This window comes from Podarcis pityusensis, assembly GCF_964106645.2.
Source record: "Podarcis pityusensis genome assembly, chromosome: 10".
NCBI classification, from domain to species: domain Eukaryota; kingdom Metazoa; phylum Chordata; class Lepidosauria; order Squamata; family Lacertidae; genus Podarcis; species Podarcis pityusensis.
In genome coordinates this window covers 15,351,215-15,377,956 of record NC_138035.1, presented here as the reverse complement: position 1 = coordinate 15,377,956, position 26,742 = coordinate 15,351,215, and the positions used below count along the sequence as shown (strand labels likewise).

The following is a 26,742-nucleotide window of genomic DNA, read 5'->3' as shown; positions in this document are numbered from 1 at the left end:
AAAAACACAACTCCCTTGCGAGGTAGGCTGGGGCTCACACAGATACCCATATCCAGCTTCCCGGGGATTAAAGGGAGGGATTTGAACCCGGCTCCCTGCGCAGCATCACTCTGACGAGAGGTACCAGCACGGGCTCCCCTCCCCCGCCGCACCCCCGGTTCCATCTCAGCCAATCCCTTCGCCCGGCAACCCCTCCTCCTCCCGCCCACCCCGTCCTCCTGCGGTTGCGTCCTCGGAGCCCGCTTCGCGCTTTTGTCCGCAGGCGGCTGCCGTAGCGAGCGGGGCGCGCGCGTGCCTGGCGCCGCCACCACCACCGCAGCGGAAGCTCCTCCCACTTCCCTTCCTCCTCCTCCTCCTCCCTCCCCTCGCCCGCGGCGGCATCTGGCCGGTGAATCGGTCCGTCAGCCCCGTCAGCTAGCGAGCGAGCGTCGGGCTGCGTAGGCGCGAGAGGAGAGCGGAGGGCCGAGCAACGCTGAGACTCCCGACGCGCCATGGCGGCCGAGCTGAGCGACATGGCGGAGCCTCCCCCGCTGGGGGTGCCGCCGCCGCCGCCGCCTCCCCCTCCCTCTTCATCGGGCGCTGAGGAGGCCGAGAGCGAAGCCTCCCCTTCGGCCGAGATGGAGGCCGAGCCGTCGCCGTCGCCGCCGCTGCTGCTGCCGCCGCCTCAGCCCCTCCTGAGCGGCGGCGAAGGCGCGGAGAGCATGTCGGAGCCGAGCCCTCAGAGCGCCAGCCAGGCGGGCGACGGCGACGACGAAGACGAGGGCGACGACGAGGAGGAGGACGACGAGGACGACGACGACGAGGAGGCCGAGGCCGGCAGCAGCGCCGGGTCCTCCTCCTCCTCCTCCAGCGGCTGCTGCAGCGACGAGACCCGCTCGCTCAGCCCCGGAGGCAGCGAGGCCGACGCCAAGGCCGGCCCGGGAGGAGGAGCAGGAGGCGGAGGGAGCGCGGGCGGAGGCGGCGGCGACGGGCCCGGGAGCAGCGGAGGAGGCGGAGGCCCGGCAGCGGCCGGAGCGGCGGCTGGAGGCGGAGGCCCGAGCGGCGGCGGCGGGTGCAACAGCAGCTCCAGCGCGGGCGGAGGAGACGAAGGTTACAGCACCGGGAGCGGAGGAGGTGGAGGAGGAGGGAGCGGCGGCAGCAGCACCTGCAGCGCCTCGTCGACAGGCCGGAGGGGCAGCCTCGAGATCTCCTCCGACGGGGAGCCGCTCAGCCGCATGGACTCCGAAGACAGGTCGGTTGGGGCGAGAGGGTGCGCCTCTCTCAAGTTTAGGGGCCCCCGGGGTGCAAGTTATCACAGTGGGGACTCGTGGTAAAGGCCGGGGCAGGGTGTTGGTGTGTGCCCCAGCCCCTTGAAATGTTAATTTAGCCTTTAAAAATCAGGACGCAAACTCTCTTAAAAACGGATTGCGCCCCCGGCCCAACGCCAACCCTCAGCATCTTTCCGCTTCCACCCCACCCCGCTCCGTTTTTGGCGATGCCCCCTTCCAATCTGCATCGTCTCCCATCTTTGTTCCAGGTTCAAAAGTTCCAGAAGTTAAGTTGCTGCTGCTTCACTTGGCAGGACTTGCCCTTGGCCTGAGCATGGCTCCTCCATCTTGGACAGGGAGGGGGCTTTTCACCCCCCCCTCTTTTTCTTCCTAGGCATGTACAGCAGTGTTGCCCAAAGTTGGGTCTCTAGCTCTTTTAGGACCACAGTTCCCATCATCCCTGACCACTGCTTTGCTAGGCATGATGAGAGTTGTAATCCAAAAACAGCTGGAGACCCAAGTTTGGGAAACACTGATGTAGACTAATTCCTGCAAAAGAATTGCTACTTGCCGCCCCAGGTGTGTCAAAAGTATTAAAAGGTTTCATGTGTGCCCATAGTAAGGTAGCACCAACAAGACTCCACCCTAAAACGCCTTTTCCTGTTCTTCCAAGGCAACTGGGACTTTATGTATTGCATATCCTCATCTGTCAGTGAGAGGAACTTTCTTTGGTTTTTCTGTTTGTTGGGATGGTTGTGGCCTGTTACTACACAAATCCTCCTTTCCCCCATCTGGCTAGAAGCCAGGCCCCATGTAATCCATTGCTGGTTTGGGAGGAGTTGGTTTAGAGAGTCTTAGACGCTCATCTTGTTGTAATCTCTCCCCTCATTCCCCCCCCCCCAACTCCTACCTTTTTTACCACACCCTGTTCTAGCAAACATGGCTGTCTTAGCTCTGGAGCTTTTTACGTTTTTTTACACTCCTCTCTAAAGTCCTCCTCAAAAAGCAGCTTAGCTTGGGAAGTGGGGGAATGGTTTGCACTGGTTCCTCTTCTCCTTTACTCGCCCTTTAAGGGAGCAGCAAACACCTAATTGTGTGTATCAGCCGTGTAACTAACAAGCATATCTTGTAAAATTTACTAACACAAGTGGGTTTATGCAGCTTATGAAAACCCAGTTGTGCTTCTGAACAAAAGGGTATGTGTGTAAGAAATGCTTATATTGGCACAACAAGCTTCTGCATGACCAATGGTTCTTAGTTGTGTTCTCACAAGTGTATGCAGCAGATAGTTACAATCTGTTGGGATTTTGTTAAACTAGTTCTAGTGACTATACTATTTTAACTTACACCTGTTTTTTATTCAGTCACTCTATTAAATGACTAGTAACTGAAGGCAGATCGATTTCATGCAAACATGCAACTTGCAGTGTTGAGCCAGTATTTGAATTCTTAAGGCTAGTTCAGTTCCTAGGAGACAGTTGCTGACTAGAAGAAAACTTGAAGCTTATTAGATGCAAAATAGTTTGCATTTAAAAAATAATATAGTCCTGAAATATTAAAGTTCCTTAAAAAAATTACTTGGCCCAAGTCCCTGCAAGCCAGAATTTGCTAGCCTCTAGATTCCATCTATAAAATGATAAAATCACATTGAATTGTTGAGTAAAGGAGGAATTTATTATGAGATACTAAAGCTTATCTTAGATAATGCTGATAAAGTATAATTCCACAATCATTTTTTAAAGTTTTCCCTGTTTCCCCAATCAATTAGTACATAGAAATTAAGTTAACAGTGTCATTGTGAGTACAGGGATAGGTGCTTTGGCTCATCACTGGGGTGCCTGCAACAGGAACCCCCCTTTTTTGTTGGGCTACATCGAGGTGGGGACATGGAAATCCTTGGGGGAAGTTGAAGTGTAAGCAAGTTTTCCTTTTAATATTGTTACAATATAAAATGCAAACTTACTTAGTGCATAGCTATGTACTTACTGTTTTCAGTATTTATGAATTTTGCAGAGGAATCCTTTTCATATTTACTCAGAAGTAGAGCCCACTCTATTTAATGGTGAATATACCTCCTGGTTAGCTTGCATAGGACTGCTGCTTCAAAGCACAACTGCTTCAATGACATTGGTTTGTAAATTCCAAATTGTGGATATACCCAATAGTAGACAGAAAGAGCAGTACAAACTGCTGAGAACGCACATCTTAGTTCTTGCTGTTTTGCACATTTCTTTACACATTTGTCACTTGAGATGTATATTTTTTAGGACCTACCTTATTTCTGTGATGTAGGTTGTTTTAAACCATTTCCCACACTAAGTTTCAGTTGTTGTATCCCACCCTGAAACCCTTGGATGAAAGGTGGGTAATAAATATAGTAGTAATACATAGAGCACATTCTGAATAAGTAAAACTGTGTCTCAAAAGCATTTTGTTATTCAAAAGGAAAAGTATTTAATATTTCCCCTCAAATTTCCAGTTTTACCATTTGCAAATACTGAATGAAAGAAAAAGCCCTTGGGGATGGGGCAGGGGTGATAGTGGTGATGGTGATTTATTAAATTTTTATATACACCCTTCATCTGAAGATCTCAGGGCAGTTCACAAGATGGTTCCCCCTCCCTTGAATTTTTCCCACCTTCACATTTCTGTAAGTTGGAAATCTTTCAAAATTTACTCTTGTGTACTTCAGCTCTCTCTGATGGAAATATAATGCATGATGTGCCCCTTGGTCTAAATAAGAGTGGAGGGTAGCAGCTCCTTGGGGGCATTGATGACTTACTGCTCAATACTGCATTTGGGAACACTTGTCTCTTCTTGCCACGTTTGTGTGATAGCTCAGGATGGCTGAGGCACTATATCTGGTCAGTGCCAGTAGTGGAGGCAATTTCCAGTATTTCCCAGGAATGGAGTTGCTGAAAGCAGAAGAGCATGTCCTATTCTGTTAAAATTAATAATACCTCATCTTAAATACAGAACTTTAATATTGATCCCAAATACTAAAAAATTGAGCCAAGTTAAATTCCATCATTATTTTTTCTATTTTCATTTTGGTTAATGTTCTGATTATAAATGTTGCATTCTTCCCTGGGTGATATGGAGTCAGCAATTGCCTTTGGAAGTTTTTAATGCTGCATTTATCTAAAGTCAGCAATCCGTTTTAAGGTATAAATTTAACCGCTTCTCGGCCTTTTGGCTAAGATCAAGTGTAGTATCAGCAATCCGTTTTAAGGTATAATTTTTTTTTTTTATAAGAAGCAGCTACTAAGTGGGCACTAAAATCTGCTAAAACAGCTTGCTTGTTTAATGTGCTTTAAACACACATTTATGACTTCATAAAAGCCCCATAGGGCAACAAATCACATAATGAATGTTCAGCAGATTAAATATGCTTGGTGTACTCATCCCGATCTTTTGACGTTCCTCATATCCCTGTGCCTTTATACGTGAGCCATTTTTGATGCAGCTGACAGCTAGGTGGGTTTTGCTTTATAACTGTGAGAAACTCAACATGGCATTCAGCAGCTCATCTTTATCCTGCACATATTCCTGCACATATTCCAATCTTCATTGAACATTTGTTGTGATAAAGTTAAAAAAAAACTCCATGTGCTGTTCCATCTGTTTTTCCTCATCTGTCTTTAACTTCTTAAAGTTTTCATTATGTTCTACGGTATGACAGTCATACAGTCGGTTCGACTTCCGAAAACGTTCGACAACCAAGGCGCGGCTTCCGATTGACTGCAGGAGCTTTCTGCAGTTAATCGGAATCCGTGTCGGATGTTTGGGTTCCAAAGAACGTTTGCAAACCAGAGCGCTCACTTACAGGTTTGCGGCATTCAGGAGCCAAAACGTTCGAGTCACAAGGCATTCGAGATCCAAGGTACGAATGTACAGTGGTTACAGACTAGCAGATGGAGATTGCTGTAAAAATGAAGGCTTCTTCATGTGTTTTATGTATACTTCAAGTGCATGTACAAACATGTGCCTTTAAAAAAAGCATTAAACTTTTTTGAAACTACAAATTAAAAAAAAAAAACTCAGATGCAGAGGGTAAGTTATTAATGTAAGTAGCTTACCCACATGCCTTCTGAGCTTCACTTGCTCTTCATTAATAATCTAATTTCCACTTCTAGATCTTAATGAAAGTTAACTTTATTTTTTTTTTTTAAATAATGTTTATTAAAATTTTCAAAAATACAGAAAGTAAAAAGTTAAAATACATTCAGAACCTTATTTTCATATATCCACTTTCTGGGACTCCCCCCTTCCCCCACCCCTATCATATTCCTGTTTCATATTGTTGGCTCCACAAGCTCTCAATTCTGATTAAAAACTTTATTTGTTTAGACCATTGTTCGAATTTAAAATTTCTACACTCCTCATCAATACCCTTAATAAAAAGCCAAAAATTTCTTTCCCAGGGCCCACCCCATTTTTATTCCACAATTTCCCTTTTTTTTTTAATAATAAAGACACCCCACATAATAGAAATATCAGAAATAAGAAATAAAAGATATAATAGATGGAACAAAACCAGTTCAAAAAAAGAAATTGACAAGCCTTTGGATTTTAGTTCTCCCCCTCTGTCCCCGGTTTAATTTCCCCCTGACCACCAAACCATGTTATCCGCCTGGAATTCTTACAATCCATAAATCGCCTATTTTCCCCAACTCCTTGCTGGTTTTTTTTTTGTTTTTTTTCCTTTCATAATTATTTTTTTAAAACACTTAGCTTCAGATCTTTAATAAAGCTCCCCCCATTGTTCTTTCCAAATTGTAGTCCAGTTTCCTCTTGTTCCGCTGCTGAAACGTTCTAATTCAGAAGCTTAGTAAGTCTGCAGGGATTATTGTTATTCAGGAACAAAAACTTGCGTTCAGTCCCTTCCTTTCTTCAATAGAAAATTCTATTGTCTCCTTTAGCTGTACACCCTGTAGACAAAATATTATTTCCGTTTTGCAGCTTTCCCAGAAGATAACCAGTTCTATAAAATTCCAATGGTATTTTTCCACTTACGACCATCTTTGTAATGTCCCGAAACTCCTCTAGGGGGATTGTTGTAACTTTGTTTTCTCTAGTCCAAAAGTCCGATTGTTATCCATGTTTTCGCCATTTTGTATCCAAGTTTTAAAAAGTTGTAGCAAATTGTAACAAATTTAGCCAGCAAAGTTCTCATAATAAAATCCTCTCTGCTTTCCGACTTTGACAGCTACTTTGACAGCTGTCAAAATCTCCGACTCTTTTCACCAGGCTCTCTCTTCAATCACCCCGGTTCCCAGGGGGGGGGGGGGTTACGTTTCTTCTCCCTCAATTCGTCCTCCAGCACAGTTCTTATAATTTCCCATCGTGGAATTCTTAGTTTTTATCAGCAATACAAATCTTTTTGGACCTTGGTTTCCCCGTCCTTGTCTTAGAAGGTTTACAATAGGGGGGGGGGACTGACTTCCTTTTTGGATCCCCCCCCGCTCATGTCCAAATCGAAAGGAAATTCTTTTTTTTCCCCTCCTTTTAAACCCAGTTTCCAAATTACTCACGGGTTGTTGTTAAAAAGTCCGAATTTTCAATGGAAGAAGTCAGCGCTCTCCGCCGGATGGCATGCGGCTGCGCTCGGCAGGGATAGCAGAGGACTCAAAGCACCACGCTTCTCCCCGGCACCCGATCCGTAGCCTTTAAAAAGGCTCCTTCACGAGTCGGGAGGGCGCTGACGGTGCCAGCCGAGTCTCCATGTCCACGGCCCTCGTGGCCGTGGTTTTTAAGGGTCCCCGCATCGCCGGTGCGGTAGGACCCAGCCCCTGCCGAGCAGGCTCCCTCCGGAGCTCGGAGGGAGTCCGCCATTCGGCGATGGCGCCAACCCGGAAGTCATGAAAGTTAACTTTATTATAGACATTGAAAGCTCTGATGTGTGGCAGCTTGGTGTCTCAGTATTTCAGATAAAAGTAGTATACATGGCTCTGAATCTTTTAGCCTTTATATGTGCCACAACCCCGTCAAAAACAGCTTACTACGTTTTGGGGAAACTTAGGTTATGCTGCAGTATAGCTTGGAGTTCCCTGAAGCAGTTCAGACTGCTTGAATAAGAATCATTGGTTTGTATTCTCTGAACTAATCTTCCCTGTAGGCCCACTTTACTTCTGGGCCTCCCTGAAACTTTTTGGTTTGAGCTGAATGTTTTCCTGTAAGTGAACTGATTCCAAATACAAAAACATAACTTAGCACAACTGAGCCTAAAATGATTATGAGTTACCATAATCATTTGCAGAGGCTACTGTACTATCATTTCTCTATCTGTGGTTAAAATGGCATACAATCCTTATCCATTGCATCTTCACAGTAATAAATGGCAATCGTTGCCCCAGTGCATTCATGGAAGAACTGGGAATGGATTTATACCTTAGTCGTTCTCATTCAAGGGCCTTTAGAGATACTGCTGTTGCTCTCAGACCTTGTATGTAGCAAGAGTGGTCAAAGGTTCATGTTCTCCCTTAGAAAAGACATCGACTACATGAGTGGTGTCACATTTATTTTAATTAACTTTTCTCCTGATGCTACTGTTACTTTCTCTGTGGAGTGAGGGAGTCGGGGAATCTACCATTTGGGGACCAGTGTCAGTCATGCAGCAAAAACTTACTTATTCTTAACAGTGAACAATGAATAAATTGCCTTTAAAATGTCAGGAATATAGATAATGAAGCAAGATACTTAAATAATGTACTTTTCCGTGTATTAGACAAGGTTTTTTTTTTTTACTCCAAAATAAAGTTTAAAATGGGTGGAGTTCGTCTTATACGTAGGTAGTACAGAGGGGGAACGGGTGATTGGTTGTATCCACCAGCAGGATCTAGCGATTGGGTGGGTGAATGGTGTCTGCTGCAAGGGCTGCTTTGTATTGGCTGCTGCTTTGTCAATTGGGTGGATTATTTGTGGATGTGGCAAGGGCTGCTTTGGATTGGCTGCTGCTTTGGCAATTTGGCTTGCATTGCTTGAGATTGTTAGCGTTTGCTAGTTGGGTGAGTGATAGTTGGTTCGGCACTCTCCCCCCCACCCTTGCTCATTTTCTTAAATTTGAGGCCTCCCTAAATAAGGGCATCTTATACATGGGGGCCTCTTATAGATGGAAAGTACGGTATACTGAAGTAGAAAGTAATTTTTTTATTTTTTAACTTCCATTGTTAGTACCAGCTTTAGTTTTCAATGAAAATGTATACAGATTGGCCTGACATTTCCTACACCAAAGTATCTTTCTTGTGCTTCAAATTGTCCATTTGAAGAATCGGAACCTTAATTTATTTGACGATGAAGATTTAGCATAAAACTCATGTTTTATGTAGTTTTTAAATGCTTTTTCTTGTATGTTCAACAGTACTCATATAAAGCAAATGTCATATGTACTAATCCAAAAAACCCAAAGACCAGTTAGCTAAGAGCTAAGTATATACAGGAGCATAAAATAGATTTAAGACTAAAAGAACTTTGTCTCTTCAGTTTGTAAACCTGTGATTTTCACAGTGGTGTTCATTACCACATGATAATGAATTATTAGAATCACGGAATTTTAGAGTTGGAAGGGACCACGAGGGCCATCTAGTTCAACTCTCTACAATGCAGTAATCTTTTGCCCAATGTGAGGTTCGAACCCTTGACCCTGAGATTGAGTCTTATGATCTGCAAAACTGAGCTATCTGAGGATATGTAATAGCAATATGAGGGAACTTTGAGCGTTCTGAGGTGTACACATTTGTGATGAATATGTCTATGCATATGACCAGGTGGGGAAAAGTTTTGGGGCTTTTTTGATGACACATATGTGAAATGTACTTATATGTAAGAATCAGAACTGTCTAGTGAGTCAAACCCTCTGCAATGCAGGAATCTTTCACCTACCATGGGGCTCAAACCCATGAACCTAAGAGTTTCATGCTCTACCAGCTAAGAAGTAATGTTCATCCTTTTTGAATCTACATTTGAGTGCTTGAGCAGAGTGACATGAATGTAAGCTGCTGTCTTAACCAACCTTAATCCTTTTGGCTAACTGGTTTAGAGACCATGGAGTGCAAAGAAGCTCTGGTGCCATCAGCTTGCAGCAATCTGATGTCTTCAGCAGAGGCTGTTATCTCCTCAAACCTTGTTCCTTTCTCAATAACATTTACATTTAGCTTCACACTGTAAAAACATCAATATAGACACACAGTTTCTGGAAAGGACCAGTGTGAAGTGAATTAAACATGTGCCACTCCTATGAATTATGTGACATGTATAGGAGAGGACAGAATGTTTTCTGTAATTTTGCACTCTGCTTTGGAGAAGGGGGAAAGTGGTTGGAATTATTCTTGCTGTTTTCTCCAATTCCTAAGAGCAAAGGGAGAACTGAAGGGAGGGCAGTGGTTGTCACTGGCCATGAATAAGCAAAATCCAAATTCATAGAGGCCTGCAAATGCTGTCAACAGTGTGGAGATGGTGGGAGGACAAATTCTTTGCTTCCCTTCAAAGGGAACATTCAAAGGAATGCGGAGAGGATTGGCTGTTACCAAGGGAGGAGATAACTGTCTTCATTAGTGTACAAGTCAAGCTCCAAGATTTTCTTAACTCACTATCTGATTGTGTACATTATACCAGAAAAGACAAGTGGTTGGAAACTTCACTCAGTTCAAAACCCAGCTGGGACTGGCTAATAGGATCTCTAATCTCTACCCTGTCCTTGAACAGCTATCCTGAACTATTTGTCTGTTTCTGGGAACAGCTGAAACCAGAAATTTGGTGCGAACCTCTGAAGTCTTAAATGGCTTGTGCTCTACGTATCTGTTGTGCTGCTTCCTTCCACATGAACCAGCACAGGTCGTCTTCAAAGGCAATAATCCGAGACCCACATATTTTCTGAAGTTTGTTAGGTTGACTGGAGTTGAGGTGATCCTGGTTGTACTGTTGATTTCCTCCATTTGTTTTCTTATATCAGGTTGAATTTAATTGTACGCATTTTATGAGTTTTATTTGTTTACTGCCTTGGAAGTCTTAGAACTGAAGGGTCGCAGACAAGTTTGTCAATTGCTGTTTGGAGAGCTTTACTTAAAATGCAGTTAAATCTTAAAGTGGGACCAAATGGGAATGGAATCCTGGATTCTAATACAGCTCCAAAACAGTCTTGTTTCTTTTTTCTTTCCTCCCTAATAACTTATTTTTGGTGTGCATTTGACCACTCCCTTGACATTTCATCTGGTTGTCATTTAAGCACTGGACACCAGAAGAAAGTAAGCAGAACTCCCAAAGGATGGCTTTGAAGAGAAGCTCCTGAGCCTTGGGCTCTACAAAACAAGTGTGTGGAATATTATAGTTTAGCTGCTGTTATGCTATAAACTGCTGAGCTGACCCTTACCAGGGGGTGGGTGGGTACAGGGCAGTTTCTAAGTGTGAATTCCCAGCTGTGTTTGGGAAAGCTATTCCACTACTAGACTGAATTAAAACTTTTAGATAGATTATTTTATATGCTGCTTGTAAGCTACACCCTCCGCACATGTCCTATGATAGTACCAGTCTTAGCTCAGATTAGTGGGGAACTTAACCTGAGCTGTGCCCTGTCTTTGAGGGGCTCTGTCTGAGCAGTGACTAATGTCTAGGACTTGAGCTGGGGGGGGGGGAGTACAATAGTGCTCTATGTGTTGTTGTTCATTGCCTTCCACATATGTTCCAAGGCGTTCTATGGAATCTGATACAACAGCAACTAATCAGCACAAATAAAATCAAAATGAATTTCAAACAATACAAAATGGACACATGCGCCAGAGACGAATTCATCCAGCTGGGCAAGCTTGTCAGAACAAACATGTCTTCAGTTGTTTTTTGAAAATGCAGATAATTGCCCCAGTAGGCATGCTGTTCTACAGAATGGGGCATCTACGCTGAAAACCATACTTCAGGTTTCCATAGAAGGGCTACTAATATCTTTGGAACTTGAAGGAGTGTACTGACCTGCTGGGTATGCAAAAGATAGGGCAATCATTCAAATAAGCTGTTCCCAAGCTGTATAGGGCTGTATATGTTAGTATCAAAACTTTGAACTTGGCCTTGTAGCAAATTGGCAGCCAGTGCAGATCTCTCAGACTCTCTAGATCCTTTTCATGTGTAGAACTGGCAAGCCAAGTGTCCCCATCTTATAATAGTGCAGCTTGTTCTTCCTGCCTAAGTGTAGAACCTGACATTTGTCCCTATTGAAATTCATTTGTTTGTTTGGGCTCAGTTCTCCAATCTGTTAAGGTCTCCTTGAATCCCAATTCTGTCTTCTACGGCATTAGCTATCCCTCCCAGTTTGGTGTCATCTGCAGATTTGATGAGCACTCCCTTAGTTCAAGCATGGCCAAACTTGGCCCTCCAGCTGTTTTGGGACTACAACTCCCATCACCCCTAGCTAACAGGACCAGCGGTCAGGGATGATGGGTATTCCCAAAACAGCTGGAGGGCCAGGTTTGGCCATGCCTGCCTAAGTAATTTATAAAGACAAACTAGCAATGAGCTCAGGACAGAATCCTGCGGCACCCCACTTGTTACTTTTTTCCAGGAGGATGCGGAACCAGCTACAAATCCACCTGAATCCTAGCAGACATCAATAATACAAAAAAAGTCCATACCTTTGTCAGCATTACGGTGATTGCAAGTGGATGGTAGATCTGAAGCGGAGGTCTGTATGCTGCCCCTTGACCCCATTGGAGCATGTACAGAACTGGGCTAAGGGAGACCATATGCTTCTTAGTATAGGCAGATATTTTGTGAATCCCAAAATCTACATCAGCTTTGAATTAGGTTAGTGCAATTCTGTGTTGGCTCCCCCTAACCAGCCAAGATACACTTTGGTTGCAAATAGTTGTGTGTGTGCCCAATGGAAGGTTTGCACCTCAGAAATAACAGTTCTATGAACAAATCCAGCCTGCATGTTGACCTCCAGGGCCGCTGGTGTAATGATCCATCTGTTAGATCTGAAGTGTGCCTTAGGGAAAGCTGTCCTGGTCAAACACTTTAGGAAGGAAGGTTTAAAGGCAGAGCACAAAAATACTTAAAGGTTATTTAGGTTTTTTGTATTTATCTGGCATTGTTTTGCAATGTTTTGTCTAATCAGCTGTCACAGCATTTATTTGATGAACACTACAGTCATACCTCGGGTTGAAGTAGTTTCAGGTTGAGCATTTTTGGGTTGCGCTCTGCGGCGACCCGGAAGTAACGGAGCACGTTACTTCCGGGTTTCGCCGCATGTGCAGACGCTCAAAATGACGACCCACGCAGATGCGGGTTGCATTCGCTTCAGGATGCGAACAGGGCTCTGGAACGGATCCCGTTTACATCCAGAGGTACCACTGTACATTGAATATTTTTGTATTTGTTTTTGACTGACCTAGCCATTACAATTTTAACAAATGCAATACAGGCAGATTTTTAGATGGCAGGCCTTTTCATTACATTTGCCAAAAGGGATTGCTAGTAATAATGATGAAATCTCATCCCTTGAAGGAATGAACTGCAGATCTTTAATAGAATAAAATACAGTAGATGTAGCAATACTGTTTCTTATTTCTTATGTGTCCAAAATAAAGCAAGGTGTTATGTGATATAAAGCATAAAAGCAACAATCACCAAAACATGCCCAAAAGCTTTTACAGTCTTGCATAAGGGGGTGGGGAGAAGGTGCACAAGAAGGCACCTGCAGTACAGTCCTGTTTCTTTGTACTTGGAAGTAAGCTCCATGGTGATAGTAGTGTTTACTCTCTGTTAAGTGTTTCTGCAATTTTAGTCCAGCCTAAGTTAAATTAATACGATTTCTGAAGTGCCTGGAATGGTATTTGGTTGCTTAGAGATACCTGTTGATGCAGCCTAGAATAGCATTAGCTTTCCCCTCCTGCTGCATCAACTGTTGACTCATGCTAAGCTACTGAGAACTCCTACATCCATTTCACATGTAGTACTGGCCATCTAGGTGTCCCCCCATCTTATATTTGTGCAGCTAGTTCTTCCTTCCTGAGTGTAGAACTTTACATTTGTCTCTAGTGAAATTCACTTTGTTAGTTGGGGAGCAGTTCTCCAATCTGCTAAGGTCATTTTGAATCCCGATTGTGTCTTCAGCGGCATTAGCTATCTCTCCCAGTTTAGTGTCACCTGCAAATTTGACAAGGTTCCCCTCAATACCTCCATCCAAGTAATTTATAAAGATGTTGAACAAAAATGGGCATGGGATAGAACCCTGCAGCACTCCACTTTTTACTTATTTCCCAGATGACAATGAACTGTTAGCAAGCACTCTTTGTGTTCAGTCAGTCAACCAGCTACAAATCCACCTAACAGTTATATCGTCCAGTACACATTTTACTAGCTTCTTACAAGAATATCATTGGGGAATTTGTCAAAGACTTACTTTGATACTCTAAGTCCACAGCATTCCCATGATTCACCATGCTTGCAACTAAAAAAATAAATAAATAAATTAAGAGATCCGCCTGGCTTGACTTCTTTTTCAGAAACCCATGCTGGGTCTTAGTACAGGTGGTGAACATTTTAGGCATGTTCTAATGTTGTGTGATAACTGACATGTGGGTCCTTTTGGACCCAGAAGAGGGAAGAACGGGGAACTGGCCATTGCCTGCAATCACAGTCGTTCTTTTCTATGTGCTCAAAGACTGAGCCAGTGTGCAGTTGTTTACATATTTCCAGAAATGGCTGTGATGTATATTATGTGTACATCAGTTTTGCAAAGAATCCCAACAGTTTTTAATAGCCTATTGGAGACCAGCAGAGAAAGGGCAAAAAATATCATTTTCTGTGTTCAGAGGAGGGCTCCCTTCCTCTGGCAGCCCATTTTGTTTCTATGCTGGGCATAGAACTACTCCATCCCTTCTATGCCAACCCACCTGCATGGAGTTCCTTTGTTACACTCCTGGTCTGTGTGAAGCAAAACAAGCCATGATCTTGGGTTTGCATGTAATGACAAGCCAAGGTTTGCTAACTCCTGACATGGAGCCAGGGAGTAGTGAAATGGGGACTTTTGAGCAGTTTTAATGAATCACAACTAGTTTTGGCCCATATTGAGTCAGAACCAACATTTGCCTCATTTATTTGTGTATTGAGATTTGTTAATTTGCATGCTGGGATTTCGAGTGTTGCCATTTATATTGAAATATAAATCTGCTTGAAAACACAAGAAGGTTCATAATTAACTCATTTCTCTCTCTTCCCTTCCTGTAGCATCAGCAGTACCATAATGGATGTAGACAGCACAATTTCCAGTGGACGCTCAACTCCAGTTATGATGAATGGACAAGGAGTTACAGCTTCATCAGCAAAAAGTATTGCTTATAACTGCTGTTGGGACCAGTGCCATTCTTGCTTCAACTCAAGCCCAGATCTGGCAGACCACATTCGCTCCATACATGTAGACGGCCAGCGAGGAGGGGTTGGTTTACTTTTTCATTGCTCTTCCATGATATTTGTACTGTGTGCATTGAGAGTTAATAACTGCTGCTGCTCAATAAAATGCCAATCGTTTTTGGAAGCCACCTGGTCCTCTAGTGACAATGCTGGATCCAGGAGACCACCAGATGACAGACCTCTTCCTTCAGAGGGAGTGCCATTTTGTCTAGAGCAGGCTGAATTCCCAATTCCTGGAAATGCCAGCCGTCCATCAGCATTGCCTCCATCTTGCCTTTATTCAGCTTCCTGTCTTTTTGAGAGAGGTGGGGATTTTTCTCACTCTCTTTTTTTTTGAAAATAATATTTATTACTTTTCCAACAATTTAAACACTACAAAAACAATACAATACAATACAAAAACACTACATAACACTAACACATTAAACACATTAAACTAACAAAACAAAAACAATTTAAAACACATCAAACAATTTCAATATCTTATATTTCATTCACTTATTTCAATGACCTCCTCACACCTCCCTTTTTGTATTCCACTTCTGTTAATTGTTTCAGCAATTCCTTTCCATCTGCCTCTGCTTTCTATCTTTTAATTATCTTAACAGATTCTAACCTTATTTTTCCCTTTAATACTCTATTAATCTATTCATAATTAATTCCTTGTAACATTTCTACTAAAGCCATATATCTTCATTCCAACATTTTTCTAACATTCATTAATTTTACAGTATTTCTGTAAATAGTCTTTAAACTTTTTCAGTCTTCTTCCACCGACTCTTTATTTTTCTCACTCTCACTTTGGTGTGTGGAAAGTAAGAAACACTTGGAGAAATGCCTGCTGTTGTTTCTTGCTGCCTCCAGACCACTGAATGAGAGAATTGGGAGAAGAGATATAAACTGACACTTGTCGCTAGCAAGGAAGATTTGTAGATGTCTGAAGTTAAGAGGTGACTTATCTAATTTGGAATTTTGCAGCTTGATAAAGAGAAGGCCGGGAGTAGTGTTTAGGACTGGTTCTCTTTCAAGTTAGTTTGTGTTCCTTAATGTAGCTTTTCTTCTTTTGCATCAGCAGTTTAGACTTTGGTTTTGTAACTTGGAGTTTGGAGACGAGGCAACCTGTTTTCAACATAGCATACATAGAAGTGGAAGAATAAATGAAAAGCAAAACGCTCACTTTAAAAGAGGAAAAACAGCTGTCTTCATAACCTGAATAATTAAAGCATAGAATCCTTTTCTAGTATAAGGCTTTTGGACTTCAGCCGCACCAATGGCAGAGGTCTCCACACAAATAAAATGGTAGCTATCTGCAGTTTCTGTGATGGAACAAGGAGACTGTTATCAAATAGAAAAGAACGTTTCTCCCTAAATACACCCCAAGTATCCCACAGTTCTATGAAATACACTGTATCCCTTTCTCAGGACTGCTGTTAAGAATGTAAGTCATGCCATTCTTAGCCAGATCAGCAGTCTTACCTAACTGAAGCTGAATCCTGGTAAGTCTGAAAGTTGTAGCTTGATGGTTTCTGGGTCCAGGAATTGTGTGTTCTTCGTAGAGTTCTGCCCCCACCCCAGGATCATCTTACAGCTAGCAAGGTACTGCCTAAATATGGGCACACAGGTTTTTTCAGTATCTTTCATGGTAACCAGCAACAGACCTGTGTTTGCTTAATTTAGTTAAGAGGTGGCTAATCAGCAGGCTGTATATGGCCTCCCAAAATTTGTCATACATATACATTTACACACACACATACACTTGTGTGTGAATTTTTGATAGACCTCTCCTGCAAGTCCCCTGCTGTTGATTCTGTGATGCTAAAAGGATTTTGTGCTCTCTAAGGACTCCCCACCCCCAGTTTCCTTTTTTAAGGTCCCTACGGGACCGCCTCTCCTGGTATGCCCCACAGAGGAACCTACGGTCTGCAAATAAAAACATCCTGAAGGTCCCAGGCCTCAGAGAGGTTAGGCTGGCCTCAACTAGAGCCAGGGCTTTCTCGGCTGCGGCTCCAATCTGGTGGAACGCTCTGTCACAAGAGACTAGGGCCCTGCTGGACCTGACATCTTTCCGCAAGGCCTGCAAGACAGAGTTGTTCCACCAGGCCTTTGGTCAGGGCCCAGCCTGACTCCCTCCTCTGGCAACCTGCACAGAAGTTTGCTTAACGGTTGCCATTAATTTGATTTTAATTAATTTTTATAATGAAATGTTTTAGAATGTTGGATTATTTGATTATTTGATTGTTGTTAGCCGCCCTGAGCCTGGCTTTGGCTGGGGAGGGCGGGATATAAATAAAATTTATTATTATTATTATTATTATTATTATTATTATTATTATTAAAAGGGGAGGCACTTTCACTTTGATGTGGCCCTGAGAGTCTTGATGCCCTTGGCTCAAAAAAAAAAAGGGTGATTATTACGTACCCTTCACTCTAGGGCTAGCCACCCATGATTTATATCTTTTTAAAGTTGTCCTTAATCCCATGATTTTTCACATAATTGCTAATTGAATTTTAGAGGTAATGACCACCACAAATATTTGCTTCCTCTAATGATGAATATTTAGGGTCCCGATGTTAATTTCTTGATTTTGATTTTTATATTCTTCCCATTTTAAAGGAGTTCATTCCATGTATCATGATTTAGCCATGTGGCTGACACAAGTATTAGTCTCTTGCAACAAAAACCATCAATCCTGTGACACCTTAAATACTAATGATTTATTACGGCATCAGTTTTCATGAACTCAAGTTACCAAACTTCCTCAAAAGCCTTTCATAAGGAACTGAGTTGTATGCTGTCCATACATTGTTGGAACAGACTTAGCTTGGATCTCAGTCTTCCTTTTGTCCCCCATGCAGCCCTTTGTGCACCCTCAAAATCAGCTCTAGAGGGTTTTACGTGTCTTTTTAATAAAGCTGTTGATAGTGTACTGTGTCACTTCCTTGGATTGTGATTGTCCAGTCCTCAAACTAAAAATTTACCAGCATCCTTAGTCTTTATAACCTGCTGGTGGTTCTCTTCTGTTTGCATGTTTTCTGTTCTCTTAGCTCAAAAGTGTTTTTTCAAAAAAAATGCACATTCTTTCCCAACAGAAATCTATCATGTTTTCTAACACCAAATTGAATTACAGCTGTAGAAAACATTAGAGGAAACAATTTCACACTTCACTTGAGAGTTTTAACAGTTGAACTGGGAGTGTACTTGAGTTTGGATATTAAAATCATGCAATAGGTGAACATTCACCCTACCTTAATGGTTGTGTTTTCTTTTACTAGGTATTTGTCTGCTTATGGAAAGGCTGCAAAGTCTATAACACCCCGTCAACAAGTCAGAGCTGGTTGCAGCGGCATATGCTGACGCACAGTGGTGACAAACCATTTAAGGTAAGATGGCTTTTGGAATATTGTCGGTAACTCCTAATAATCCTAACTAGTTTAAATTTGGTGGCTGTCGATTGCCTGTGTACTCATCAACTTCTGATCTCAGTTTGAGGGCAGTCAACATCCAAATCCTCACCCCAGCCCATGATATTCTGAACCAGATCCTTCCGACCATTTGATTCCATGAAAAGTTTCTATTTTGGTTTGATTCGAGTAGAACCAATATCTCTTCTACAGTCTTAATTTCTCTTAAATTTAATTGCCCAGTTCTCCCTACGTAGTCCTATTCATGCAGTTCTGCCTGTGCAGATAGCCCTGAGGGTGGAAAAGACACATTTCAGAAGATCTTTATCCTTTTTTATTTCATGACTACATTTCCCAGTAGCTGTGTGTATCACTACCATGGGCACCACATGCAGCCACTCATTTGCAGCCTATCTAATCAGGCCACTTAACTCATGTGATTTTGCAGTTTGGGGATTATTCAGTCAGACTAGATTACTCAGATGCCATTTCTAGAACAGGAATTGAACCCACTTTCAGACTTACTCTTGTTCTCATTTAGATTAAGTGTTCAATTTAGGATAAGCGTACAATGGTGGGTGTTTTTTTTTACAAAAATGTTCTAAGAATGTAAAGATGTTTGTGTTTAGCTGTCTAACTTAAAGCGAGAGCTTTGTAAAAGATACGTCTTAAATGCAGACACTCATCTTCACAAGCAACCATGTTTTGATGATCATATTGGCTTGATAAGCAAAGATACGAACAAGTCTTTTGGCCACAGCCCATTTCTTCTTTTGTTCACATGAGCAAGTGAGCAAACCAAGAAGTCTTCTGTTAAGTACTGCTTCCTGTTTAATTTGAACAAGGCAACTATGGTTAAGGGTTTTGGATATGAAGTCATGGTTTGAAGTTGTCTTAATAGTTTGGCTTGATGTGGAGCTGTTAAATACAGTTTTCTGATTCAAATGAAATGAGAAAGTATTCTTGAACTTCCTGATATTTCTACTCTTTTTGGAATGCTTTTAATGTATATTTTTTCAAATATTGAACCTCTTCAAGGTTTTCTTAATAGTGAAGTGGTATGAAAATGTGGTTGATGGAATTGTTGGCTTCCTCCACAAAGGGAGCAGTGAAGGAGCTATGTGCATGCCCACAAGATTCATTCATATTTGTGTTTTAAGCCAAAAGATTATTGTCCAAACCAATTTGGGGTGGTGTTTTGTTAACCTTCAGGTCTAAAAACATCAATATCCAGTTTGGGAGGAGCAAAAATATGCTGCTGTAGGCTAAGGGCAGTATCCAGCTAAACAGTTTTGCTAGTTCAGGCACTTTGGGATGTACAATGGTACTTCCCTTCCTTCTCCCCACATGCCCCCTGAATCTGTTCTGGAGGGTTGTTGGGAAACCCATAACAGATTTTGGGGGAGGGGAAGTTCCTTTGCACAGCTGAAAATGCTTGTGCTAGGAAATCTGTAATGTTGGACGATACCCCAAAACTAAGCTACAGGAAAATTCGGCTTAGCAAAACCTTCAGCCTTGATTTAGTTTTCAGTATAAAATGATTTTCAGTTAGTAGGTAGATAGCACATGCTATTGTGGCTTTCATCTTCTATCGTTGGGGTCCTCTGATCAGGATATATAAACTTAGCTTGTGTGTGAGATGGTATATTAAATGCATATAAAGTTAGGAGCAGGTTAGGGTGTGGGGGCTGGTATAATACTAAGTATGATACTAGATTTGAAGTTCTCCTAACAATGTCACTTTTGGAACCCAAGCAGACAAAATTATATTTTGATAAACTGGGTTACAAAGTACATGCTTCTATCCAAAGAAAACATTTCAGCACAGATGAGAATTCAAAATATCCCTTACTGAGAAACCTTCAGGGAGTAGTAAGGATATGCGTAGCAGCTTTTACTTATCTACTGTATTGACGTTTCTTCTCAGCAGCTTGATGCTATTCAAGGGCAACATGCCCTCAATATCCTTGAACAGCAGACTGCTTGACGTAGTCTGTTCGCTCATACTGGTCTTTGTAATGTCTGCAATTTTTGATGCATATTGTTGGAGCTGGCTCATGTTGCTTGTTTGGAACATTACCACCTAATCCACTTTAACCACAGTACTGAAGGAAATGTGTAGAAAGGAGCCTTAAATTGATTGTAATAAAATTTTCTATAATAGTTTTCTTTAAGGTTTCTTTCTTGGTCAGGAGAACAAGTATTTTACCCATGTGAAATACTCATAGGAATGGGTGGTGGTTGTGTAGCAAGAAAATTTTCCCTTGCATGTGATGTGATTTCAGGATTTTTAAAATTAGAACAAGGCGTATGTTTGCATGGTATAATTGGAATGGATTGAGTGCTCGAGTATTTGGAGGTCAGCTTTGATTCAACTATCATTCCTTGTTAACACACAGAGATCTGCATTAGGGACATCCAGGGAAGAGGAAATTCTTTTTGAAATAAGCAGTTTTTAATATGTTGCCTGAATTTGTTGTTCCTTTGTTAAAGGAGCAGCAGTGCAAAGTGAGAATGAATCGGTAGCTTCCTTATGATGTCTTAATTGAGCATTTCTGATTTTGTATTTCGTAGTGTGTCGTTGGAGGGTGCAATGCGAGCTTTGCCTCTCAGAGTGGGTTGGCTCGTCACGTGCCAACACACTTCAGCCAGCAGAATTCTTCAAAAGTTACCAACCAGCCAAAGGCTAAAGAAGAATCTCCTTCTAAAGCTGGAATGAACAAAAGAAGGAAGTTAAAGAACAAGCGGAGGCGCTCTTTACGTAAGCACATGAAACTTCTACAGTTCTGTAATAAGCAGCATAAACTTTAAAAACTGCCTTTCTTGACTACTTGTCTACTTTTTAGTTATTGGTTTTTTGCTAGCCTATAAATTCCATTGTTTTCAACTTTTGATTTAAGATCTTTTATGTAAGGTACAGGGTGATAAAGATGCTTATATCAGCTGGTCCATTTCCACAACCCGGCCAGCCAGAATAGATGCAAGTACTTCACAGTAGAGGGGAACATTCTGTGGGCCTCCTGAAAAACAGAAGGGATCTGTTCTTTTCTGGACTCGGAGCAGTTATCTAGACTAATGTGTGTCTATAATCATAATATTGTCTAAGTCCAGAAATTGGGTGCACCACAATTTCATAGATGGTAGCTGTACCATACTTTATGTGCCACTGACTTCACAGTATTGTTAGGTTTAAGGAGGTTGGATGTGTGAAGATTTTGGACTCTGCTCTCTTATAGGGCTGATGCCACACTATGTTGGGGAACATTTAACCACTGCTAAAAGACTGAGCCGCAAATAGATAAGGCCAGTGCTGATGTAAAGTTTAAGCATGGTTAAAACTAGCAAGAAAGGGGCATGGGGAATTCATTCTGGACAGGGAGCTGATGGTAGGGAGCACAATACTGTGCCTCCATGCTCTTGCTGTCTTAGCCATAGACAAGACAAGTTCACCATTGTGCCTGTACCAATCCATATTCTCAGTGATCCTCAAGGCATGTGAAACTCAATGGGAGGTGGGGAGAGCACTCCCAAACTCATGCACCTGAAGCCCAGTTTAAATGCATTAACTGGTGGAAACCCTTCTGACTCACAATAACCCAGCCTTCTGTCTTCTCACGCTCCCACTGTTGTTCCTGTCTCCCAGTGACTGTTCATCCTTAGCTGAGAGTGGCAAAACGAGAACCCTTGTGCTCTTGTGCCAAGGTGCAAGCCCTACATAACCTGGGAAGGGAGGGAGATGAAGCAGCCTCAATCAGGAGTACCATTGCAGCCAAACACCTTCCAATCAGCTCCATCCCTTCTTGTTTGGTTCATCTTCCTTTAAAAAACAAAAACAGAACTAAGCTTGAATAAATGTTCTTATGGGCTCCTCCTTTATTCAGAATCCCAACATGGTTAATCTATTTTGGGAACTAATTTAATACTACTACGTCATAAATTAAAAACTAAAATGGCTCTTCTTCCTATTTGTGCTCATTTCAACTTTTCCCATTCTTATGTCCTCCAGGCATTTTGAACTACAACTCCCATTAGCACAAGCCACAAACAGGGCTGCACTGGCTAGATAGAGTTGATGGGGGTTATGCTCAGTGACACCTGAAGGGCACCCAGTTGGGGAAAGCTAGACCTAAATAATTGTAACATGGTCTCTGGACAAACTGTCAGGCTGTGGGGCCGGTTCATATGTTCGGCATTCTTCACCTGCAGCTTCAAGTGATGATTTGCATGCATTAGCTGACCATCACAAATCAGTGCCACAAGTAGGGTTTTCCTATCCCCTAATGTCAACGTAATATATGGCAGCATTGGAACTGAGTTTGCACATTTGACTGAAAGCAGTATATATGTATATGTGATCAAACTCGTTAAATCAAGCATTTTTAAAAAGAGAAAGCATATGTCATCCACTTTTACCAGCTGAATGTGATACACAATCAACTGCACCACTACATCGTGTTCCATTTTCTCCTTTACAGTATATTTTATTTATTGAAGGCATATCCTGCTCTTCCTCCCATAGCAGCCCAGGGTGGCAAGCAACAATAAATACCCCTTGAAACAGTGTTTCTCAATCCAGGGTCCCAAGCTGTTGTTGGACTAAACATCCCATCATCCATAGCTAGATGGGAATTGCAGTCCAGCAACAGCTGGGGACAGAAATTTGAGAAACACTACCTTAAAAAACAATTCCAATACAAGATGCAGACTGGGAAAGAGCTTAACTTAAAAGTCTTGTTGTCTTCAGTAGGCACTGTAAAGACTGAGACGGCGCCTGTCTACTATTTAAGGGGAGGGAATTCCGGGGGTGGGGTTGTGCCACAACACTAAAGGCCGGATTCCTACATTGTGTGGAACAGACCTCCTGATGAGATGGTATTAGCAGGAGGCCCTCACCTGCAGTGTGCAGTGATCAGTTGGGTATATAAGGGGTGAGATGATCTTTCAGGTATCCTGGTCCCAAGCCATACAGGATTTTATATGCCAAAAGCAGCACCAGTGGCTAATTGGCAGCCAGTGCAATTCTTCAACTGTGGGGTAAATTGCCAGCGATATCCTGCTCCAGTGAACAGCTGAGCCACTGCATTTTGCACCAGTTGCAGCTTCAGGCCAATCTCTAGCCCAAGTTTGGAGGCCACCGGAACCTTCTTTCCTTTTTTTTTTTTTTTTTTTTTTTTTGCATTTGACTTTAGATGAAACTTGATAGTGATGAACCATCACCCTGACTAAGACTTAAAATTTTAGGTTTACAAACATAGTAAAGTGCAGTTCTGTCCTCCTTTGCAGAAGAATTTTACCATTTTTTTTCTGCTGGAATTTTAGTAATACTGAAACTACCATAGCTTATTTGCTGAAATGGAAGGTACTTAAAAAAATAATAATATGGGAAATACAATTGCAGCACTTCATTTTACTGCAGAACCTATTAATTTCTTGTTAATTATAATTTCAAGTGTTGCTTCTGTTGCAAACAAAACTGCAGAGTAAAGTTTGTTCCTATAGTTTCGATTAATTTCATTATACGAGTTTTGACTTCTTGGCATTGAACTATTGCATAGTTATGTTATATAAACCAGCAGTACTTGATGTGCAGCATGGTTGAGAAAGCAAGCTTGCCACTCTTGCGGTTGTTGAAAATATGAGGGAAGCTTGCTAAACAACAAGCTGTAGCTTGCTTTAAAAAAAACTACAAGGTGATGAATAAGGGTTTAAAGCTACCTATTTCAAAAAATCAAGGCTATCTCAAGCAAAAGGTTTAGAATTAGTTTCCAGTGTTTACATTAGTAGTATCCAGAGAATTGAAACTTGATTCCCCAGTTTTACGTCTTTGTTTCCCTTACTGTTGCAGTAAATGAGTCAGTAAATATATTTATGTGTTCGCTTGTATAGTGAATGTATAAAGTTGAATCAAATGTATTTTTTCCTTTTTCTTGCTGTAGATACCTTCATAACCCAATTACATAAGCAGTCACATGGATGTTTGCTTCCCTGAAAGTTTTTAAGCCTATTTGCTCAGTCTTATTTCTGTCCTCGGATTCTCTTGTTCTCAGTACTAAGATTCAATTCAGAGGCCTGCTCTACCCCCTTCACACAATCTTCTTCACTTTCTTTTTGCAGTTTAGCACTGAGCATAATTGTAGTGCCTAAAATTGCTTGTCCTACCTCCAAACCAGAAGATGAAACTTCAGTTTGAATTGTGGTTTCTAATTGTCCGGGTGGTAAGCACTAATTATGGTTTGCCGGTTTTGATGTCACAGCAAACTATGGTTGGAGCTAAACTTAAAAGTGGAGGGAAGAAGAGAAGTGTGTGATTCCAGTTTCTGATTTCCCAGACCATGGTTTGGAGAACTGTTTTAATTGCGCTAAGACATTGGTACAGCCTGTTGAAGTAGAATATCAGTAGCAGTTGAACAGTGCTGAAGTAGTCATCTGCAGTTTTTATTCCATCTATTCAGAATATTTTCAATTTCTAGCATTTTAAGCAAACTAGCATAATGTGAATGGAAGGTATTTCAGGCAGAACTTGCATAATTAAAAACACTCCTAGTGATGTATAATTTTTATACATCTAAAATGAAATGTTCCGAAGATTTGGCAGTTAACATTATATATAGGTAAGAACTCATCTAAGTTTAATCTTAAACTGTTCTAAATTGCTTGTTTTTGAGGTATGTATATTTAAAGATTTGTCTAGATCTTTTAAGATTTCATTTCCCAAGGTTGCTCAAAAGTTTTCTCTTAGTCAGTGGAACACAATTATGTGGTCCATAATAATAACTTTTAGTACAAAATGAATGAAAGCAAATTACACTGATTCGTATAGACTGCCAACTAATGATTTCGTAGGCCTAGAAGGATGTTGATTCTTCCTCAGCTAAAACTGTAAGTTTAAGGCTTGTTTTTATGAAAAGAACTGGCACATCCCGTATTTTTCCATGTATAAGCCTAGGTTTTTTAACCAAAAACTCAGGTTTAAAATTGGGGCTCGTCTGATACACTGGTAGTGCTGAGGGGTGTTTTCCTTAATTTGGAGTACACAAAAATAGGGGGCGTCTTATACATGGGGGCATCTTATACACGGAAAAATATGGTACTTATTTTGCTTTTGTTTATGTGTATCATGTGATGTAGAAGACTTAGTTCACAGTATTCTGTTTTGTAAATTGTAAGATACTCTAGGGGGGTGTTCTGTTTAAGCAACTATAATTTTCTTGGATGAATCTGCCGGTTTGTTGGTCACATTTTTATTACAATATCATCTGAAATATATTATAAGATTCATTGCTAAGTTTGCCCCCGAAGCAGAGAGAATACTGGAATGTTACGCAAATCAGAATGTTGCTGGTTGTATATGTGATAAACCTGTTTTTTGTTACTTTTGGTTTTGCTTTGCTTTAAGTGGAATTTGGGATATGAATGACTTGTATATCTTTGCTGATGTCTTTATTGTGCAAATTACAACTGTTCTGAGATTGGTCAATAACTTTTTCTTTTCTTTAAGAACTGATGCTGATTAGATATTGTTAACAAGATTCCACCAGGTGTAAATGATTAAGAAATTTTCCCCATCATAATGCTCATAAAATACATTGATTTTGCCTACTTTGCTTTCCTGCTTTTTAAGTTTATAATTCAAAAGGGCAGCCATCATATTAATTTTAATAGAGAAATTTAAATTTATATAATGCCCTGCAGGCAAGGCTTGCATGTGAATAAAAACCTTTTGTACTGAGTATTTGGTTATTATTGCTCTTTTGAGTTAATATAATTGAAGCAATTCTAGTATGATTTTGTTCTTCTGTAACCTTCTGAAAGAGTCTGTATATAAGACAGAACCTTCAGTTGAATGTACTATCCTGAAGAAATTGCTCATTTCCAAAGGCTATCTCACTGCTACTGAAGTGCAGATACAGGGACTGCCTGTCTTCAGTTTATAAGCACCATTTTCCTTAGTGTTGGTTGTGTTAAGTTTGGACAGAATAGATTTAGAGAGAAGCACAGTTCAAATAGGATGACATCTATAAGATGCTTGCCCATCCCAAAAGCAAATGTATTGAACATTTCAGTTGGTTTAGGGAGTTGTTCCGAAGCTGATCAGAATTTATTTTTAACTGGTAAACTTTGTTCATGATAGAATACGACCCTTGTAGCTTGAATATTTGAATACTTAACATTCTCTTCCATTAGTTTTGAAGGCTTTTTTTCTTTTTTTAGCAAGACCACATGACTTCTTTGATGCGCAGACTCTGGACGCCATACGACATCGAGCTATCTGCTTCAACCTTTCTGCTCACATAGAAAGTTTAGGAAAAGGCCACAGTGTCGTATTTCACAGTACTGTAAGTATTCTTCCGTACTTACCTTAATAAGATGTTCAGCTTTTAAATACTGCTTAGATATGTGCATGTCCACATGTTCATGGCAGATTACATTTTCACAGCATTTTGATTGCTCAAAATGTTCCTTATACAGGAATGGTAGTAAGACACTTTGCAGGAGGTTATATTTTGCACTTCTTGACAGCAATCCTGTGAAATAGGTTAGGCTGAGAGGAACTGACTTAGACCCAAAGTCACTAAATGGGAGTCATGGCTAAACGAGATTTTGAACTTTGCTTTCTCAGGTCTCTAGGTTTCCTTCAAACCCAGTTGCCTGTGATGTCTCAATTTCGCATACTGTGGTTAATGCTATTCTCAGT

At 41.4% G+C, this 26,742-nt stretch overlaps 1 protein-coding gene and 1 long non-coding RNA gene across 4 annotated transcripts in view; both read left to right on the top strand.

Moving 5' to 3' along the window:
* Positions 1–319: 319 nt before the first annotated feature.
* AEBP2 (AE binding protein 2) overlaps positions 320–26,742 on the top strand; it is a 35,594-nt gene continuing 9,171 nt past the window's right edge. The window contains exons 1-5 of one of the 3 annotated variants that reach the window (XM_081023037.1): positions 320–1,231; positions 14,463–14,670; positions 17,919–18,026; positions 20,622–20,808; positions 23,984–26,387. In XM_081023037.1, coding sequence (XP_080879163.1) covers positions 492–1,231; positions 14,463–14,670; positions 17,919–18,026; positions 20,622–20,808; positions 23,984–24,036 — 1,296 coding nt within the window. In that variant the 5' untranslated portion in view covers positions 320–491 and the 3' untranslated portion in view covers positions 24,037–26,387. Of the gene's footprint in view, positions 1,232–14,462; positions 14,671–17,918; positions 18,027–20,621; positions 20,809–23,983; positions 26,388–26,742 lie in introns of those variants that run through there. The other 2 variants (XM_081023035.1, XM_081023036.1) reach the window with 2 other exon arrangements.
* LOC308486482 lies at positions 22,279–23,764 on the top strand. The gene is made up of 2 exons (XR_013991073.1): positions 22,279–22,945; positions 23,044–23,764. It is a non-coding gene; the product is annotated as an uncharacterized lncRNA (long non-coding RNA).